The sequence below is a fragment of the Stenella coeruleoalba genome, assembly GCF_951394435.1.
Source record: "Stenella coeruleoalba genome assembly, chromosome: X".
In the NCBI taxonomy this organism is placed as follows: domain Eukaryota; kingdom Metazoa; phylum Chordata; class Mammalia; order Artiodactyla; family Delphinidae; genus Stenella; species Stenella coeruleoalba.
In genome coordinates this window covers 84,303,656-84,324,982 of record NC_137152.1, presented here as the reverse complement: position 1 = coordinate 84,324,982, position 21,327 = coordinate 84,303,656, and the positions used below count along the sequence as shown (strand labels likewise).

The 21,327-nt window shown below is 41.9% G+C and overlaps 1 protein-coding gene across 2 annotated transcripts; it reads left to right on the top strand.

The window, feature by feature from the left end:
* The first annotated feature begins 487 nt into the window (after positions 1-487).
* On the top strand, positions 488-13,120 carry MORF4L2 (mortality factor 4 like 2). Of its 2 annotated transcripts, none has more exons than XM_079911755.1 (4): positions 488-547; positions 3,287-3,375; positions 10,034-10,137; positions 11,491-13,120. In XM_079911755.1, exon 4 carries the CDS (start codon positions 11,515-11,517, stop codon positions 12,379-12,381), a length of 867 nt encoding a protein of 288 aa, XP_079767881.1. In that variant the 5' UTR covers positions 488-547; positions 3,287-3,375; positions 10,034-10,137; positions 11,491-11,514; the 3' UTR covers positions 12,382-13,120. The 2 variants fall into 2 exon arrangements, with proteins under 2 accessions (XP_079767881.1, XP_079767880.1); XM_079911754.1 differs by lacking the exon at positions 488-547 and adding an exon at positions 1,613-1,863.
* The last annotated feature ends 8,207 nt before the right edge of the window (positions 13,121-21,327 follow it).

Below are 21,327 nucleotides of genomic sequence, written 5' to 3'. Positions count from 1 at the left end.
CCAGGGTCCAAGTCCAATAAAGAGAAACATCTTTACTGACAAAACAGCCATCTATATTTTCCCTTTGTTGGGGGGCAGCATTTGAAGAGAAGATCTTAACCCCACAGAAAGGGTTAGAATCTCATCAGCATTGGTGCCTGGGGTCATTTATCACTTCTGACCACCCCCCCCACCCGCAAAAGGCAAGTAGGAAAGAAGAGAGAGATGGGGTGAGGATTTTTTTAAGGAGGAAAGAAGGAAAGAAATGAGGTAAAACATTTGAATCAAGGGCCATAGTCCCCTGCCTTGTAGGGCTAGTAACAGAAGTTAATTTGATTTTTCCCTAGCAATGAAAGATATATACGATCTCTATAGATTGGAGAGTTCAACAAATCAGAAAAGGGGGGGATCCCATAATTCCAGGGACCAAACAGCCAATCCTTTGCTGGAATTTGGCGGCATCTAGTGGCAAACTCAAAAGGTATAAACCTCACCCAGAGAACTTTCTGGAAAATTAAGAGTGCGTACTTGCCTGAAGAGCACTCTGCGTGGAGATCAGGACAAAAAGGTAAGAGAACCTCAGCCCCCACAGAAATTCGGAGTCCCTAGTGGAGGGGAAGTCTGTCGTATATAGATATTCTCAGCAGAAAATTGTGCCAGGAGAAATGGAAGCAACTTGAAGAGGGGAGGGCGGAGGGAGCGGGGGTTGGAGGGGAAGGCTATTAGGGAACAGCAAAGAAGCTGCTTCTTGGAATTGCTAATATGAGAATGGGAGGGTTTGGCTCTTCACCGCTGGAGGGCTACGGTTTAGAACAGGATTTTCACGTGGAGAAAGACGTGGGAAGAAAGTGTATTTTTAGGGTCTAAAATTAAATCGATAGGGGACACCGAAATATTTCTAGCTAAGACCCTTTATCTCAGTTACGGTCGCCTTACCTTAATTACTTAATTTTCCTTTTCCTGAGAATAACATACACAAAAGTAGAAAACGATCCGTTGAGCGCGCGCACCTACGCGCGCACACACGCACATGCACCCGCTTCGGGACACACACCGGCCCCAACGCTAGGGGCGCACGCCTGCGCACACCAGCTACCTCCAGCGCCACGAGGCCTGGCGTTCACGCACACGGAAAGCCCAAGGCCACGTGGGCTCGCCTGCGCGCAGACGCCGACACTGCGCGCCCGCAGAGCCCCCCCGCACCCCAACTCGCACACACATCGAAACCCCCACTCTACCTTATTTTTTTTTCCTCCAAGAGTTGTGCAACAGGTTCGGGGGCGTGGCCCCAGATTTGACCTAGCGCTTCCCCACTCGCGGGAACCTTAGCTCATTTCCGCCCATCCTGTTTCCGCAGGCCACGTAGACACTTCCTTTCCCAGTGGAAAAAAAAAAACCCATAATGCCTCCCTGCAGGAAAAAAAAACAAAAAAAACCCCTCTGGTCTGGGGAACTCTGGGTCGTGAAAGTAGGCCACGTGAACACCCTGCCCTATAGACTTATGACCCAACTCCTGTCGCGCTTTTGGAGGGCGGGCTAAGGACCTAAGAGAGCGAACGTCATTGGCCAGAGCCCGCACTAAAGGAGGAAGGTGACTGGTTTGCTTCAAGCCTTACCCGTGAAGAAGCAGGCTGCTAGCACCCGCCTTTACTGCGGCGAAGTGTCATTGTTGACGTGGTGGGCTTCGTCCAATCATTTGGTTATAGAACATTCTAAAACTTAGACAAGACGATTGTGACTGGCTGGAGGGCATAAACCCGCCTCCAGGGTGACGTGTCTGCCTATGGATATCAGTTGCCAGAGAAACCTGGCTTTACTATGGCGGTTGGAGGGTCGGCAGTGATCACACGTCGGCTGCTGGAAAGAGCTGGATTCTCGTTTCAGGTTTCGGGGTGGGGGTGGGGAGAAAGGGTTGACGATTTCCTCTTATCGTCGCGTATATAGACAAGATTAACTAATGGCTTTACAATCTGGCAGAGCTAGATTCAAATTCCTACTCGCCAACGCCCAGCTTGGGCTGGCTGCTGTTCTTTCTGCGTCTCGGTTTCCATGTTTGTAAAGTGGTGATAATAATAGTATCTACCTCAGAGACGTGTGCCTCCGAGGCGTGTGCTGTATATTAGTGCGTGTAATATACGAAAGCGAGGTAATATAGTACGTATAATAACTTAATACGAAGCCTGGCTCCGGAAGATATTAGCTATTATTGTGGAGAGAAAAACCCGGGTAATAGAATGAGAAAAACCATAAAATTATGTAAAGTCGTTCATTACAGTGCTTTTCCTGCCCATCACCCCCTTCCCTAGTAGAAATTCGAGATATAAGAGAGACGTATCAGTCTTTACCGATGAAATAATTTATTTGGGAATTACCTCAAAATAGCGGGGATTGGAATTTTCCATATTGAAAAGTTTAAAAAAAAAAGCGGCTTGGGGGTGGGGAGAGATGGAGAATGAGAGCGAGCTGGAGGTGAACCGCATGCGAGGAGTAGGCCTTGTTTGGATCCTGATTCGGACACACCAACTATAAAAAAAAAAATGTTTAACACGCATCGGGAAATTTTGAAGACGGATTCGATATTTGATGTTTTTTAAGGAATTAATGACGATGTTTTAGACGTTGTAATGGTATTGTGGTTATGTTTTCAAATTGTCTTTAGCTTGTAGAGATAATATACGAAAATATGCATTAAATAATAAAATGTCTCGGATTGGCTTCAAAATACGTTGATATCTAGGATTTGCTTCAAAATAAGATCAGCGGTAGGGGGAAGTGGGGAGGGGTATAGATGAAACAAAATTGGCCCTAAGTTAATCGTTTAAGCTGAGTGATGGCCATATGGGATTCCTTATATTATTCTGTCTACCTTGGTATATGTTTGAAAATTTCCATAATAAAATACAGAAAGTCAGCTCTTCAGTGAGCTTGAAAAAAACGGAGTGGGGGGGAGCAGTGGGTGGGGTTATAGATAAAACAAGATGGCCTTCAGTTGGTAATTGTTGAAGCTGGGTTATACATTCGCATAGGTTTATAATATTATTCCCCCTACATTTTTATCCATTTGAAATTATCCTTAATAAAAAGTACTTTAAAAAAGCAAAAACAAATTACTTTATCAAAAATCAGGGTAAATGTACAATAAGGTAAATTTGAAAATGTAACCACAAGAAAGGAAAAAAACACTTGTACATTATTTATCAGTTTTGGTGTCCTTTGTGTGTGATAAAATGCATTGAGGGAAAAGAAAACGTTCATCTCATATCTTTTTATTTTATGTCCTTTCCTGTCCCCTTGTTTGACCTTCTAGGCTACCATCAGAAAAGCTAAGTTTGCTGAATAGTGAGGATCAGAAGATCTGATCCTGATTGCAGAACATCCCTAATTACAGAGTCTTGGGTAAGTGCCTCCCTTCTCCTGGCCTCAATTTGCAAACAAGATAATTCCACATAACCTTCCTAACTGTCCAGGAATATTTTGAGGATTAATAAGCGCCTGTCTAGGAAAGCACTCTACATTTATAAGAAGGGAAGGATGGAGCTAAGTCCATTTGTTCTTCCAATATAGAAAGTGCCTAAACAACAGAGGGCTGTATAATTTTACATTCCTTGATAAAAGATACTGTAATTGATCCCCTCTAGTTAGCGCCATACATCTTTTTTTTTTTTTTTTTTTTACTTTGTGGTATCCCATATGCAGCATAATTTAGTGGTTAAGAGCAAATACTGACTTCCTGAATATAAATCCTGGCTCTGCCACTTATTGTGTGATCCTGGGCAAGATACTTACTCGCTTTGGCTCTAAATTTCCTCATATGTAAAATAAAGATAATAACAGTTCCTACTTCATCGGATTGTTGAGGGAATTACATGTAAAATACAGGACATTGTTTGGCACATATAAGTGTTTGATTTAATAATTATGACTCTTAGTCCTTCTGCTTCATCCTGTTTTATACACACGTGCACATGTGCACACACATGTTAATAAAAGCAGTGGATACCTTTTTAGAGTTGTAAAAAATAATAATACTGTTGGTTTCTCTCCTGATTTTCCAGAAGCAGCAGTTACTACTAGAACTGAATTCTGAAATTATAACTTCTGACTTACCCTAACAATCTAGAAAGATATTGAGTATGTTGATCGTATTTATTTATAAGGGAATTTCCAGGAGCTATAATTTTAACTAGCAAATCATAACCATATTCAGTCTGCTAACAACTTTTATATCATTCCTCTTTTGTCTCAGACTCAAAAAATATCTGTTAAAGGAAGTGTTCCAAGATCCAGAATTGATGTAAATGTAACTGACATGGTGTATATGCATTTAAAGGTTTATTCCAACAAACTGTTGGAGATATTGTTCAAACTCACTTCTGACACATTCATACACAAAAATGTCAGCATTTGGAGTCTGTATTCCTGAATGGCCCATCACTTGCATGAGGAGATGAAGGAAGGTTTTTCAGTCTCTTGACAGCTTTATTTTCCCATGGAGTCACGATATTTTCCTTCTTACTTTTTGTTCTTCTGAAAGCTAGGTTGCAGAGAAGGGCACTTTCCTGGTGGGAAAGATGCAACAGATGGGTAGGCACAGAACCCCTTTACGGGAGGCCATTTGGAGAATGATTAAAGGTGAAAGGGAGGGAGGTGTACTGTTAGGCCAGTAGCAGCTCAGAGAAGACAAGGGTCAATGTAGCCTGAAATGGAGAAAGCCTCAAGGAGGAAAAGGACCTTGACCAGGGCCTCTGAGGATGGGCAGAACCTAGAAGGGGGTAAGGAAACCAGTTCAAATGGAATGCCTACAAAGTATACGACATACAATGATAATTAACTGAAAAGTCTAGCTGTGTGTTAGAACCATGGATAAGAATACATCAGAAAATCATTATGAATTTTAAATATGTGTATTTTAATATAAATCTTTAGTCACATAATTGATCATGTGAATCAGTCTCCTTGTAACGTAAAAAGCTAAAATATTACGGAGTAGGCCCAGGTCTCCTTTTCTCATACCTCCAATTCTCTTACTCTCCCCAGAGTTAACCACTATTATCAGTTCTATTTCCTTCGAGATCTCTAATTATGTACCTGTTTAAAAAATGTATATGGATACATATAAAATATTGTTTTGTGTTTTCTTTTACATAAATATGGTGTCACATTATAGGTATTGTTTTGCAACTTATTTTTATTCAACAAATTGTCTTGGATGTCTTCACGTCCATTCATAGAGTTCTGATTCCATTCACAGTGGCATTCCTTTAACTAGCATTATAGTCCATGTAATGGATAAACCACGTTTTGTTTTGCCAAATCACTATTGATAGTCCTCTAGGTTGACTCCAGTGTTTTGCTGTTTCAAATTATACTGCATCAAACATCCTTGGAACCCATGTACAAATGTTATTCCAGGGCAATATTTATGTCTTTAAACTATGATGATTAAACCAGTGTTGATACTGGTGTGAGAACAGACATCACTGTGACAGAACAGATGACCTAGAAACAGTGATACCTTTAAAAATTGAATAATCAAAAATCATTGGGAAGAGAGTACCTTAAAAGACCCGTAGAACTCTAGGAATTTAGAATGTTATAAATAAGCAATTCAAATCAGTGGGGAAAGGATAGGCTCTAATAATTAATACTAGGAAAAATTAGCTGTATATTTGGAAGAAACTATAAAAATACTGAGAAATAATATAGGAAGTCATTTAGAATACTGATTTGGGAGCATTTTCCCCCGGCATGACATGCCAAAGTTCACAAAGGAAAAGGTTGTTGACACATTTGTGTTTCTTATACACACAGAGAGACCCACTTAGAAGAAAAATGACAATTTGGAAAAAATATTTCCAACATACCAAAAAACCTTAGTATTTAATTATTAGAAGTCAATAAAAGAGGCAAAACAACCTAGTAGAAATGAGGATAAATATTTACATAAGAAAAAGATACATATGAATGTCTGAAGGTATGCTCAGTATCACACAAATGCAAATAAAAACCTCTTACTACATACTAGATTGGACCCCCCAATTTTTTTCCCAAAAAGATGTTTATCCAGTGTTGCTGAAGGTGTGGGTGAATGAACTTTAACGTCTTTGCTGGGAGTACAAATTAAAACAGCTCTTTACAAATTAATTTGCCTCCATGTCATCAAAGTTGTAAATAAGCAGATCCTTTGCGCAGTTCCACTGCTGAGAATGTCCTGAATAATTACCTAACATGCTGATATGTCTGTACACTGATGTCTGTTACACCATTTCTATAGTAATGAAGTATTGGAAACCTAAATGTTCATTTATATGGGGCTGGTTAAATTACATTATGTGGAGATTATAGAATGATGCAGATATTAAAAAGAATGAGCTAGGTATGTGTGGATATAGATGGCCGTGATAAAGTGAGAAAAGGTGGGGAGCAATATGTATCTCACATTTGTCAAGACAAATCAAGTAAATGCATGATACATATTCACAATATGAACAGACACATTTAGTTTTAAAGGTAGGTTTTTGTGTGAATGTGTACATAAAAAGATTTGAAAGCATACACACTCATTCTGGGATTGAGGTGGGGAGGGGAGGTGGTAAGGGGAGAATGCCCACATATTTATATATTCTGGTATTTATAATTACGTAAAGGAACTATTACTCAAATACTACCACAAAATTAATTACTCGGGCGGGAGGAATATAGATTTTCAGTTCACAATTTAAATAATTTCTGGGTGGATTAAGGAATTAAAATATAAACAAATCCATTAAAATGTCATCTTAATCTTTAAGCTTAATGGAAGGAAAAGCCACATATTTCATCATACAAATCTTAATCTTATCAGACACTAAACTAGGGGAAATATTTGCCCAATATGACAATTGATAAACAACTGTAAATGTTAAACTCATTAAGAACCAACTCAAAATGAATGGGTAGAGGACAAAATATAACTGGCCAGGGAACACATTTTTTAAATGTCAAAACCACTAATAAGAAATACAAGCCGAGTAGATAAACACCCATTTTCCTTGTCAGATTTACAGTGCTGGATAGCCGGTGCCGACCAGAGTTGTGAGGTTGAAAATTGGTACAACTTGTGGGGAAAGTAATTTGGCAACATATTACCTCTTAACCTACTAAATCTGCATCTGGGAATCTTAAAGGAATAATGAGGGCAAAAGATATTTTACTTACAGGATAGATTGAGGGGGAGGGTCACTTTCCAGAAAGGGGGTGGTTAAGTAAATTAAAGTATGCCCATTTGGTGGATCTCCTACAGCTCTCAAGATGTATGTATATTATAACCTTACTAACATGGGGAAATGATCCGTTGTAATAGCAAGTTTTTTTAAGTGAAAATCTGATTTAATACCAGGATGAGGTTACCTCGGAGTATTTACACAGAAATTGAAGATAGAAAACTAAGGCAAACATACGGATGTGTTTTCTCAATATCTGGCATACCCTAGAGCTGACCTGTAGGGAACAAGTGGAAAAATATTTGATGACTGTCGTCCCTAATTTGTGCTTCCATTTTCCCCATGTGTTGAATCACCTCCTCACTGATTCACTAATATATACCATACCCACCAGGGACCTAAGTGCTACTGCAAAAAGCACAAGATACATATTACACAAGACCTATGGCAAATGGAGGTTAATGATGTAGTTCCATAAGCAAAACTAACACATGAAACATTTAAATACTAAGCTGTGGAGTACTAACGGCTTCATATGATACTGGCGATGGGAGTGAAAGGTGGGCTAGAGTAGTTAGGAAATTTAAAGAGGAAATGGGACTTTCGTGATATTTAGATGAGGGAGATGAAGGGAGGAAGCATGACTGGAGTTAAGAGTGGGTATACAAAGCCAGTAAACGATGTTAATAAAGTCAAAAACTGGCAGATTTGAAGTTTAAAACAGCTCAAAGCAATATATAGTGCTAACGTTTTTAATGAATATGCACAGCACGTGTGCCACCAAGCCATGGAATAATGTAAGCTAGGAAGGGAGGTACAAAGTACAGTGGCCTAATGAAACTCCATAAATTTGTATTACAAGTAGGAGCCAGACATCAAAAGGATGGGTCTTCCCTCCGTTTGATATTTGGCTTCCTACTCCAGGTAGTAATGGTTGCTTGATCTGTAGGATACTCAGATGAAAGTAAAGGTACTGAGACAATTCTCAGAAAGGCTGCTTTCCTGGCTTTATTAAGTCTGGGCAAAAATCTTGACTCGTGTGGGTATTTTTCTGTACCATGTCAGGTATTTCGTTCAACTTGGGACTTCATATGAAAAATAGAATTTGTAGAGAAAGATGAAACTCACCCACTTAATGAGAGCCAGGTAGAATTCCTTGTTGTAATTTTCTTGTGCATAAATATATGTAATCAATGCCAAGGATATACAGTAGGTTCAGGGATCATTCTCAAGTTCCTCACTAAGGAATTGCTGATGACCAGTGTGACTTCCAAAAGAGTTCCTATGCAGCCTGGCTCTACTTCTGTGTGTTTTACAGTCTGGCTGGCACTGGGTCATCCTGCTTTCTTTAGTTGCTATTTTAACTATACCCTTGTTTTGTGGAAGGTCTGCCCATTATTAGCCCCCAGGTAGGTTTTCTGGATTTCACCTATATAACTTAACTAAATTCTCTGATATCCTCACATACTGCGTCCCATCTGTCCCAGTCACAAATTTTTTTTAGAAACACTTTGTAAGCTTGGTAGCTTACAATATAATGCCATGAAACACCAGCCACTCTCTGATCCTTCACAGGATGTGTCTATATATCCCTCTCAGCCAGAAAGTTTCTGATTCCCAGAGGGTCAGTGTCTGTATTCACAGATCTTGATGCTCTCTGAGGAGCACCTTTGCTCTGATTTCTGCTGAGAGCTTTGTGTTCTGTCAGAGGATATCATTTGCTTAGTGATAGAACCCAGGCCTCTCTGCCAATAACTGGCTTCCCTGATTCACAGCTCTAGTTTTCTGGCATTTCTCACCTCATTTCCTCTTCAGGGATTCCCTGACACCAGCCCACATAATCTTAGGGGCTAGCAATTGGCAAAAGGGCTTTTTTTCTGTGGGTTAAAATTGTTACCAGAGAAACCTGGTTTAAGGCTTGCCCACCATCATATCTCGTTCTTTCCCCGAGGTTACCCTGGCTTTAATGGTGTGTTTATTCATCTAGTTACTTTCCTGTGTATTTTTTTAATATTTATTTGTTTATTTGGCTGCACTGGGTCTTAGTTGCAGCGTGCGGGATCTTTTTAGTTGCGGCCTGCAAGCTCTTAGTTGTGGTATGTGGGATCTAGTTCACTGACCAGGGATCGAACCCGGGCCCCCTGCATTGCAAGCGCGGAGTCTTAACCACTGGAGCACCAGGGAATTCCCAACTTTCCTATGTATTTTTATACATGTCAGTTTAAAACATAGAAATTGGACCTCACTGTTCATAAAAACTGTCTAAAATATTGTTATTTCTCCACTTGTGCTATCTCTGGGATCCTCTTGTACACATTATTATGCAACTTGCCTATGTACCTAATAGTGTATAATTGAACATCTTTCCATGTCAGTACATGGATCTCTGCTTAATTCATTTGAATGTTCTTCCATGGTGTGCATACATAATAATTTCTATTACCATTTCCCTGTTGAAGAATATTTGTTTCCAGTTCTTTAGTATTACAAACACCACTGCAGTGAACATCCTGTATCCATGTTCACATATGCAGGTACTCCTGCACGGTACCGTGCTAGCTTTTCAGCCACATCATATTTATGAAATTCTTAACAAGAACCTGTGAAGGCTAGGGGTAATTTGCTACATTCCATAGATGAAAAAACAGGCTAAGAGAGCTTACATATCTTTCCCAGAGCCTCACAACCCATAAATGGCAGAGCCTTACTGAAGTAGAAGTATGTCTAACAGCAGAACTCATGTGTTTTCTTTGATATCACAATTGTAAACCACATGTTTTTAAATTAGATTTTTTTTCCCCAGTGTTTCAGAAAAGTTTATCTTCATTGCTGATGTCTGCTTTCCTTTCTAGGTTGTGTCTCCCACCTCATCTCTCCAGACATCCCAGAAGATCTGTAAGATTCCATCTGGGAAAACACTAGGAGTTTTTGGAAGGGAAAGAAGGAAGAGGATTACGTAAGTCAAAGGACTTGTTTAATCTGTCATACCATAAGAATCACAGAACACTTTTTTCATCTTTATCTCACTAACCCTCTCTGCTGCATTTTACAGTGTAGATTATCTCTTTTCCTTCTTGAAACTCTCAACTACTTTGGCTTCCAAAATAACATTCTTCTAATTCTCATATGGCTGCTCTGACCTTTTTGTTTTATTTGTTCTTTCTCTCTCTCTCTCCTCACCCCTTAAATACCATTGTTTCTTAGGTTTTTCCAGAATTCTGTACTTGGTTCAGTTTTTCTTCTACTCCCAGCTATATGATGATTACTCTCAAATCTCCATTTCTGGTTTTGACCTCTCACCTAAGCTTTAAAGTCATTTGTTTAACTCCATACCTCACACTTACTACATCTAGTACTGAACTTCTTTCCTCTCTAATCCATTTCCTCCTCCTCTAGATGCAGTCTCATTTGGTGATAATACTATGACCTAATCACCCATTCTCAAAACCCTGGCAATCATCACTGACTTTATCCCTCACCAATTTATTATCTCCTCCAACAAGCTATTGGTGAAAGTGGTGTTCGGTAGCATTTCTTGTTTGCTCCGAAAATATTCTGTGCCTATAACTATCACTTTAGTAACCTTGTTGTTTTATAATTGTCACTTTAGATATTCGAATCCCTAGCGCCTAGCATAGTACATGTCCAGAAGCAGATAAGCAGTAATGTATGATGACTAACTGAATGGATGAATTACCCTATTTCCTATTATTTTATTGCTGATTCCAAACTAACGATTAAAAATTAGTGCTTTTATTAATTCATTAATTACTCAGGCTTAAAACTGTGGAGGCACCTTTGACTCCTCCCTCTCCTTCATTTACCAAGTTCTATATTCAGTTTCTCTTGACTCTGTCATCGGCTTAGTTCAGGCCTACTGGACTTACAGAAAAACCTTTGCTGTTACTCATTTTGCCTCCAGCCACCTAAGTTAATCTTTCTTGTTTCTTTCATCTTGTCATTTTCCTGTTCAGAAGTCTTGAGTTTCAGTTCCACTGCCTTTTGTAGTTTAATTCATTCTTTTGCTAAAATTATATTCCTGTCTTTTGAGTGGCATTGAAAAGCTAATTTATGGGCAGGTCTGATGAGTGATTGGGTGGGCTGAGAGTAGTGGGTGGGTGGTAGTGAGGATCAAAGAGAGAGAAGAGGTAGTAAGTCACTTACAGTTAATTCGTTGGCCCTGAAATAGGATTTGAAATCCAAATTCCAAGAGAGTAGCGTGTGTTGTGCTTTGATAGGTTTTTAGGAAGTACGGTGTGTTAAAGGTCACCATAGAAAACAACCAAGTAAAATACTTTATATATTACAGTGGTTGGAATAAAAACAGGGTTGAATGAGTTCCAGAAAGCAGGGTTCTCAAACTCGTGGACAACAATCTGCAGACGAAGACAACTTCAAAAAACCAACTAGAAGCAACATGCAGAGAAGTAAGATGAGAGGGGCCTCCTCGGGAAAGAAGACAGCTGGTCCCCAGCAGAAGAATCTGGAAGCAGCACTACCAGGCAGATGGGGGGGTCGCTCTGCAGAGAACCCCCCTTCAGGGTCCGTGAGGAAGACAAGAAAGAACAAACAGAAGACCCCTGGGAACGGAGATGGTGGCAGCACCAGCGAAGCACCTCAGCCACCTCGGAAGAAAAGGGCCCGGGCAGACCCCACTGTTGAAAGTGAGGAGGCATTTAAGAATAGAATGGAAGTTAAAGTGAAGATTCCAGAAGAATTAAAACCATGGCTTGTTGAGGACTGGGACTTAGTTACCAGGCAGAAGCAGCTGTTTCAACTCCCTGCTAAGAAAAATGTAGATGCCATTCTGGAAGAGTATGCTAATTGCAAGAAATCGCAGGGAAATGTTGATAATAAGGAGTATGCAGTTAATGAAGTTGTGGCAGGAATAAAAGAGTATTTCAATGTGATGTTGGGCACTCAGCTGCTCTACAAATTTGAGAGGCCCCAGTATGCCGAAATCCTCTTGGCTCACCCTGATGCACCGATGTCCCAGGTTTATGGGGCGCCACACCTACTGAGATTATTTGTAAGAATTGGAGCGATGTTGGCATACACGCCCCTTGATGAGAAGAGCCTTGCATTATTGTTGGGCTATTTGCATGATTTCCTAAAATATCTGGCAAAGAATGCTGCGTCTCTCTTTACTGCCAGTGATTATAAAGTGGCTTCTGCTGAGTACCACCGCAAAGCCCTGTGAGGGTCTACTGACCACTCACTGTTATGTCTGGTATCTGTAAACACTCTTTTTGTTCTTAGTCTTTTTCTTGTATAATTGATGTTCTTTAAAATTGTTAATGTATAACAGGGCTTATGTTTCAGTTTGTTTTCTGTTTTGTTCTAAACAGAAAATAAAAGGAGTGCAAGCTCCTTTTCTTATTTCAAAGTTGCTACCAGTGTACGCAGTAATTAGACAAAGAAGAAACATTCAGTAGAACATTTTATTGCCTAGTTGACAACATTGCTTGAATGCTGGTGGTTCTATCCCTTTGACACTACACAGTTTTCTAATATGTGTTAATGCTACGTGAAAAAAATGCCCTGATTCCTAGTGCCAAAGGTTCAACTTAATGTATATACCCGAAAACCCATGCATTTGTGCTCTTTTTTTTATGGTGCTTGAAGTAAAACAGCCCATCCTCTGCAAGTCCATCTATGTTGTTCCTTAGGCATTCTATCTTTGCTCAAATTGTTGAAGGATGGTGGTTTGTTTCATGGTTTTTGTATTTGAGTCTAATGCACGTTCTAACATGATAGAGGCAATGCATTATTGTGTAGCCACGGTTTTCTGGAGAAGTTGATATTTTAGGAATTGTATTTCAGATCTTAAATAAAATTTGTTTCTAAATTTCAAAGCAAGAAATTTGCAGTGTGCCTTTAATGTTACTGAGGCTGAGAAGTCAGCAGGCTCAGGAAAGATCTAGGTGGTATTAAAGGAGAGAGTTCTGACCCCTAGTGAAAGAATTCCTTTTATTGGGTGGGGCAGCCAGGTGTGTACCCCACCCGGCCAGTCTCCCTCATCTGCCCTCTGTGGCTTCTCAGGGTGGGATTGCTTCCTAGTGCTGCTTGTAAGAGCCACTTTTGCTCCCATGCTGCTTGCCTCTGTGAGTTGGGCTGCTATAATAGGATATTTAATGGGTACTATAACAGCCCCTTATAGTTATGCAGACCTTTGCTCTTTCCCACCAGGGGGAGCATGGGCAGCCACCTTCAGTATTGTATCAGAAATGCTTGTAGATTTGGGGCCAAGGATGGCAGCTTTCCAAGCTCCAGCATTGATGCCATGTTCCCTATGCTTTTATAATCCCTTGGACATAAAGATTGAGAATCCTAGAGTAGGGTATCTGGAGAAGAGCGATGGTGTTGGACACCTATGATTATAAATCCATCTTACATGAAAATTCCCTAGTCAAACCAAGTTTTGCTTCATGACAGTGTTTTTTTACTTCTTTAGTGAAAAAATATTCCATGGTTACTGCAGAAATTTTGGAAAATACACTAAGAACAAATATGAGCATAAGAATCACATAAAATGCCACTGCATCTGTCAGGGTCCCAGCAGGAAATAAATGAGACCCAAAATGGATGATTTGAGGAGTTTAGTAGAGAATTTTTTCCCAAGTTGTCAGCAGAGGAGTCACCCACAGACTGGGTGACTTAAACAACAAAAATTTATTTTCTCATAGTTTCAGACGCCAGAAGTCTTAAGATCAGGGTGTTGGCAGGGTTGGTTTCTTCTGAGGCCTCTCTCCTTGACTTGTAGATGGCTGCCTCCTCCCTGTGACTTCACATGGTCTTTTCCTCTGTACTTATCTGTGTCCTCCTAATCTCTTCTTATAAGACCAGTCATATTGGATTAGGGCCCACCCTAATGATCTCATTTTAACTTAGTTACCTCTATAAAGACTCTATCTCCAGATACAGTCACATTCTGAGGTACTGGGGGGAAGTGGGTAGGACTTTAACATGAATTTAGAGGTGACTCAATTCAGCCTGTAACAGGGTGTTACTACATCTAGACAAGGAAGAGTAGGAGAGGAGAGAACAGGGTGAGGGAGGGAGCAGGAGGAGGGAGTGTGGGAGACTGTGGAGTAGGAGCTGGGGAGGAGTGGGAGCAGGGGTGAGAGAAGGAGCAGGGTGAGGGGAGAAAATAGGAGCAGTGGGAGGGGGGAGGGGAGGGGGAATTACTAGAATGGTAGACAGCTGTGTGGAAAGGGCCACCTGATAGCAGCTGGAATCTTCAGGGTGCAGTTAGCTCATAGAAACCTCAAAGACGGCAGAATCCAGGAAGAGGGGCTGGGGTGGTATACCTGACCTCACGCTTCCCTGCTTTTTATCTCCTGCTGGGTATTTCCCTTTGGCCATATTGGAAACCAAAGGGCAAAGAAGACCTATGATATATCTTTATTGGTAAGCTTGGGGGACACAGCAGGGAGGAAAAGTAGATTGGTGGGGGTAGAGCAAATGAGATTTCTAGCACACACATACCTGAAATAACCATTGTTCACACTTTGCCGTATATTCTTAGAATTATTATGTCCTCTTTGGGACCTAGGGCCTTGGCCAACTAGCGGGATTCTTAACAAGGCCATTTATCCATTGAACTGGAGGCCTAGTAAACAAATGGATGTTAGCTCACATGCTTGAACATGTTAGAAATATCACATTTTAAAACATCACATTTCTAAAAATCACATTGCCTCTAAATGAACATAAATATGACCCTGAGATCCAACCGTAGCATGTTGGTGGGATAGCCACTTCAGTTATTATTGAGGATCCCCCATCTTTATTACTTATACAAACATTTTATGGTCGCATCAAAGCCTGAAGAGGTTCCCACTGACATCAGATGTCTGTCCACACTGGTTAGGAATGAGGTGCTCCTTTACTGAATTGGCCTGGTATCTTCAGATCCCTTGTCCCTGCTGCTTCCGTCAACCCTCTGGGTAGGGGGATCTTTAGTAAGACTAGGTGCCCAGCTTCTCTGAGCCCACCACAGAGTCTTCCTTGGGGCCTAATATGGAAAAACATGTCTCTGCTACTGGAAGGACCCATAAACCCTGACCTCTTTTCTCTTGCTGCCTTCAAATGCCCTCCATTCCCATCTAGGGAAACCATGCTTGATTTTGTCAAGGCATATAGTCCTTTTCAAAATATAAAAGGCACTGGCTTCAAGCAGCTTTCACCTCCAGCTCTGCTATAAACCTCCCTCTCATGGATCTCTGCGGAAAATGGGAGGAGAGAAAAAACATAAGAACACAATACACAAGTTAATATCTCAATGACTAATAATTCAGTATTTTCCAGTTAGGTTCGTAGGTAGTTTCTTTTTATTTTAGCTGATTTCTTCTTGTGTCATTTTTTTAAAGCAACACCTTAGGAATATTCAGGAGAGGCCTAAAGTGCTATATTAGGACCTAAACCAGGCTATCCTACTGATTAAAAAAAAGAAGGCAATTATAATAAGTATATCCAAATTATTACCCAAATCTCTGTTGATTTAGCAAGTTTCTCTATTCTTAAACTACACAGGTGATGTAGTTTCATCTAGCCATCTAAATGACTAAAGACTTCCCTTCTGAAACTGAAGGGTGGTTTTGAGAATATATTTACCGCATCAGATTCAGCACCTAGCTAACATGGTGGTTCCATAATAAATGCTGTTATAATTGTTATTTATTATTTTCAGCAATATCATTAACAAGAAAAATAAGTCATTTTCCATTCAGGAGGATGTATGTAGATTTAACAACAGAAGCAGGTTGTGAAATAACTCTCATGACACCCATAAAACACCTAGAAAGTAAAGAAGGTAGCCATTAAATATAAGCCTTATCTTGCCTAAGAAAATTTTGTGGTACAGAATAAACTTTCAAAAATGATAATTCTCTCTCCTCTTTCACTTCCCAAAAGAAAAGGGTGAATAATATATTTCTAAGATCCGTGGTTCTCAACCTGAGCTCCCCAGACTTAAGGGTTTTTAAAGATACCATTAAGAATTGAAGAGCTGTTAGGGCTTCCCTGGTGGCGCAGTGGTTGAGAGTCCGCCTGCTGATGTAGGGGACACGGGTTCATGCCCCGGTCCAGGAAAATCCCACATGCCGCGGAGCGGCTGGGCCTGTGAGCCATGGCCACTGTGTCTCGCAACGGGGAGAGGCCACAACAGTGAGAGGCCCGCGTGCCGCAAAAAAAAAAAAAATGAAGAGCTCTTTTCTCTTCAGGTGTTTCCTCTTCTTTCTTTTTCTTCCTAATTCATTATGAAGTAACATATAGCTGAGCTTTTACTAGAATCAAAGGAGATAATATATTTTAAAATACATCATGAACTGTGAACTATAATAATAATAATGGTTAACAGTTTGCTTGCTTATAGAAATGCCAGTTATCAGAAGCTGTATATATATATTTTGAAAGACCTTTTAAAATGTAGAAGTCTAAATAAGGAGGAGCATAGAAGTTGGAGACAGTTTAGATTGTTTAAAAATATAAAGTTAGAATTCCCTGGCAGTCCAGTAGTTGGGACTCTGCACTTTCGCTGCCAAGGGCCTGGGTTCCATCCCTGGTCGGGGAAAAAAGATCCTGCAAGTCGCGCAGCACAGCCAAAATAAATAAATAAAAATTTAAAAAGATAATCAATTTAGAAAAATCTTAGGACAAGCACTAAAAGATTAAAAATGGAGGGGCTTCCCTGGTGATGCAGTGGTTAAGAATCTGCCTGCCAGTGTAGGGGACACAGGTTCGAGCCCTGGTCCGGGGAAGATCCCACATGCCGCGGAGCAACTAAGCCCATGTGCCACAACTATTGAGCCTGCGCTCTAGAGCCCATGAGCCACAACTACTGAAGCCTGTGCACCTAGAGCCCGTGCTCTGCAACAGAAGCCACCACAATGAGAAGCTCACGCACCGCAAGGAAGAGTAGCCCCAGCTCGCTGCAGCTAGAGAAAGCCCACGCGCAGTGACAAAGACCCAACGCAGCCAAAAATAAATTAATTAAAAAAAACAGAATGTGTAAATACCAAAATTCCAAAGAAAACTCCATTGGTCCAGCAGAAGGCAAGAAAGGAGAGGAGGGGAAGGATGCAAAGAACAAACATTATAGGGCTTCCCTGGTGGTGCAGTGGTTGAGAGTCCGCCTGCTGATGCAGGGCACACGGGTTCGTGCCCCGGTCCGGGAAGATCCCACATGCCACGGAGCAGCTGGGCCCGTGAGCCATGGCCGCTGAGCCTGCGCGTCTGGAGCCTGTGCTCCGCAACGGGAGAGGCCACAACAGTGAGAGAGGCCTGCGTACTGCAAAACAAAAACAAACAAACAAAAAAGAACAAACATTATAAACAGAAAACACAAAGTAGGAATGTAGAAATAAGTGTAGCTACAGTATGCCAATAATCAAAATAAAGATACACGGATTAAACTCAACAGGAATAAAACCTCAGATTGGATTTATTTTCCAGGCACAGAATCCAGTTCCATGCTTTTTCTCAGAGATACTCTTAAAATTATCCAGAAAAATTCAAAATAAAAAGATGGAAAAATATATACCAGGCAAATACTAGTCAACGAAAGCTAGTGTAGCAAAAGTTTTTCCCAGGCCCCATGGCTTTGTAGCTCACTCCAAAGAGCTCTACAGTCACTTTAAATCACAACTTGAGCCTCATTTCAGTGATTAGAACCCCTAGTCCCAAATAATAAAGGAGCCTTTGAACTCGATTCAGAGTTAAATCTCTCCTCCCTTAGCTAGCACCAACTTCTGGTGGGGCTCCCACTTTGTGGGGAAGGGATGTGCTGGGTTTCTTCTCTTTCCCTATCCTCCCCATTCTCTAGCCCATCAGATTTCTTATGCTGGAGTCAGATCCCATTTCACTGTGCCTCCAAACTCCAGGAGCTACATATCAAGCTTCAAGGGGTCCAGTTAAAGCCTTGGGGTGAAGGGCAAAGCACCGGAACTCTTCCCCCTTGGAAGCCCACTCCAAAGAAATCCTCAAAAAAATTCTTTCTCCATATCTCCTCTCTCTTAAACCTTTTAATCCTTTTTAGAGCTGCTTGGTTATTTCCTTTGAAAACCTGGTTTTAGAACTTCATATCTATTATATCTTGGTTGCTTATGAGAAAACTCAAATTTAACATGCTGTCATGCAAATTTAAACCAATAAATCCCCCAGTCCTGGAAGGTCACCATCTAACGTTTAAAAATTTTTAAAAGGTAGGGTATGGGCTTTGCAGTATAACAAAACCTAGGTTAGAATATAAACTCTATAATTTACTAGATTAAGGGCCTTGGAAAATACACCTAACCTCTCGGAGTTGTTTCTTCTTCATGTAAGGGAAATACTGCTACCTACCTCACAGGACTGTTATGGGGATTAAAGAGAGAATCAACCCAAAACACCAAACACTGCATCTGGCCCTTAGTGAGCACTCATGAAAATGTTAGTTCCCTTCCCACTCTGCCTCTTCCCTTCCTTGAAAAATATGCCTGTGACACACTCTACCATAAAGAGTATTTGGTAAATGTAACAACAAGAAGAGGGATCACAGTTATGGTCTTCAGTGCCATTTCTGTATTCCAGAATAAGTTGTCTGATGGATACAATACAGGCAAAGGGACAATATTATCATACCATTCTCACTTTGGGAGTTACTCACCCAATGGAGTTGAAGGTAGGAGTCACAATCATCATGCCATTTAACTGGTTCATGTGTTTTCCTAAACCTTAATTTTAGCTTCTAGGTTAAAAATCAATAAAGCATATGTACTTAGAGCTGTAGAACCTTAAGACTGAGAGTTCCAGACCCAAGCTCATCAATAGCTACAGGACCTGGTAAGATCCTTCCCCTCTTCTGCCTTCATCTACCAAAGATGGTAAAATAGCTGATATTATTTAATATGTGTGAGATCCTAAGTGGTCTGTATAAAAATCATTCATATAAACCTCACAACAATCCTAACAGGAAGTAATGTGATTATCTCAGTTTTAGAAAAGGGGCACAGAGGCCAAGGACACACAGCTAAAAGTAATAGACCTGGGACTTGAACCCAGTTAGTCAGGCTCTTAACTACTATACTACCCTGCCTCTCTGAAAAACAGTACAGCTATTGAGAAATGTGAAACGTGAGCTCTCATCTGTGAAAGTACCCTGAGCCTATGTACCAGTTCAGGCCTTCCTAGAAGCAAATGCCAAGACAAGATTAGGCAACATTAGAGATTTATTGGGGGAGCACTTATGAAAAATAAAAGAGGAAGGACCTGGAAGACATGGGGAAAGCCTTCAGACTGTGATGCACATCTCACACCTGTGAAAGAAGAGAGGGAAGGAAGGCAGACTAGGCAGGAAGAGCCTCAGACTGTGGTGCAATAAGAAAGTCTGGGGACTTCTCTGGTGGCAAAGTGGTTAAGAATCTGCCCACCAATGCAGGGGACACGGGTTCGAGCCCTGATCCAAGAAGATCCCACATGCCGCAGAGCAACTAAGCCCATGTGCCACAACTACTGAGCCTGTGCTCTAGAGCCCATGAGCCACAACTACTGAGCCCACATGCCACAACTACTGAAGCCCATGAGCCTAGAGCCTGTGCTCTACAACAAGAGAAGCCACCACAACAAGAGAAGCTACCACAATGAGAAGCCCACATGCCACAACAAATAGGCCCCATTTGCTGCAACTAGAGAAAGCCCGTGCACAGCAAGGAAGACCCAACGCAACCATAAATAAATAAATTTATTTTTTACTGTACATGGGCCTCTCACTGTTGTGGCCTCTCCCGTTGCGGAGCAGAGTCCGGACGCGCAGGCTCAGCGGCCATGGCTCACGGGCCCAGCCGCTCTGTGGCATGTGGGATCTTCCTGGACCAGGGCACGAACCCATGTCCCCGGCATCAGCAGGCGGACTCTCAACCACTGCGCCACCAGGGAAGCCCTTAAATTTATTTTTTAAAAAAGAATGTCTGTACCAGGCCAGTGGGGAGGACAGGCAAAGATTAAGGGAATCCAAAGAGCAGAAACGGCCTGGCTCTGGCTGCCCAACTGTGCTCAGTTAGGCTATGGGAGCAATCTGGGTAAAATGTGGCCTTAGCGTGAATGTCAGGGGAGATCCAAAGGTTCTTTTGAGGAAATATCTGAGCTATGTGACTCCATGGCCACCACAGACCCGGTGACCTTTTCCTGGCAGTCGTCCACATACCTTCTGGCACCTGAGTGTTTTGCAAGAACCCTGAACTTGATCCCTCTACCCTGCCTCACCAGAGGGGCTCCCACTCCCAGGCACTGTCTCCCAAGGGCTTGGGCATCCTGCTTAGCAGACAGCTCTCTCCAGGGTCCTGGACCCTCAACGCTTTCTGCTCTGGAGTTGGCCAGGCAAGTAGCTTCTTGGACACGTGATGGGGATATCAGCCTTCTGTGCGGGCAGGGAAGTGGTGAGGGGGCCAGAGAACCAGGCTCTGGATGTTGCTGACCCTCCAACATCAACGCCTCCAAAACATCTTCACACCAATCCACAGTCTGACTACCCTGACCTCCAAGTCATGGGCTAGGCCTGCAGTGCATAGGGGTTTTCACACAGGAGGTGCCACCCCGTTTCTCCTGAGCTGTGAGACCACATGCCTTTGAAGCTCCCTTTACCTGGGGGTCCCCGTGCCTCTGAGCCTGGGCTGACGCAGACATCAGAAGCGCCGCACCAGGCACACACAGACCTAAAGTCACCACAGAACCACCCAAACAGGCCAGGGCACATCTGAGGCCCTTCTGGGAATCTGAGCAATGTGAGTGGGAGAGGGATGGGTGAGGTCGTGTCTGAGGTCTAACCCCATTTCAGGGGGGCTACTTCACTGGACTCTGACAGAAGGGCCAGCCCCTTCTGCTTCAGCCTCAAGTTACCTGGTCAGGCCCAGCCAGGTCAGACATCTGTTTGCTCAAAGACTGTTCAGACCAATGTTTCCACTTGGGAATCCTTGGGCTTTATCTCCTCCCCTATAAAAGGTTCCCCAAAAGAGACAGGGAAAAGAAAAGAGAGGCAAAGTGCTCTGACTTGCAATGGGACAGTCGTTGTCCTCCTGGTGTGTATGTCCAGGACAGCCTGGCCTTTAGCCTAGAAGAGTCTGGTGCCTGCTGCAAGCTGGTGCAGAGAAACCAAAGTCAGACCACCCTG

Bases quoted from the DNA above. Each gene is read 5' to 3' on its own strand.
- MORF4L2 (XM_079911755.1), top strand. From the start codon at position 11,515: ATGAGTTCCAGAAAGCAGGGTTCTCAAACTCGTGGACAACAATCTGCA.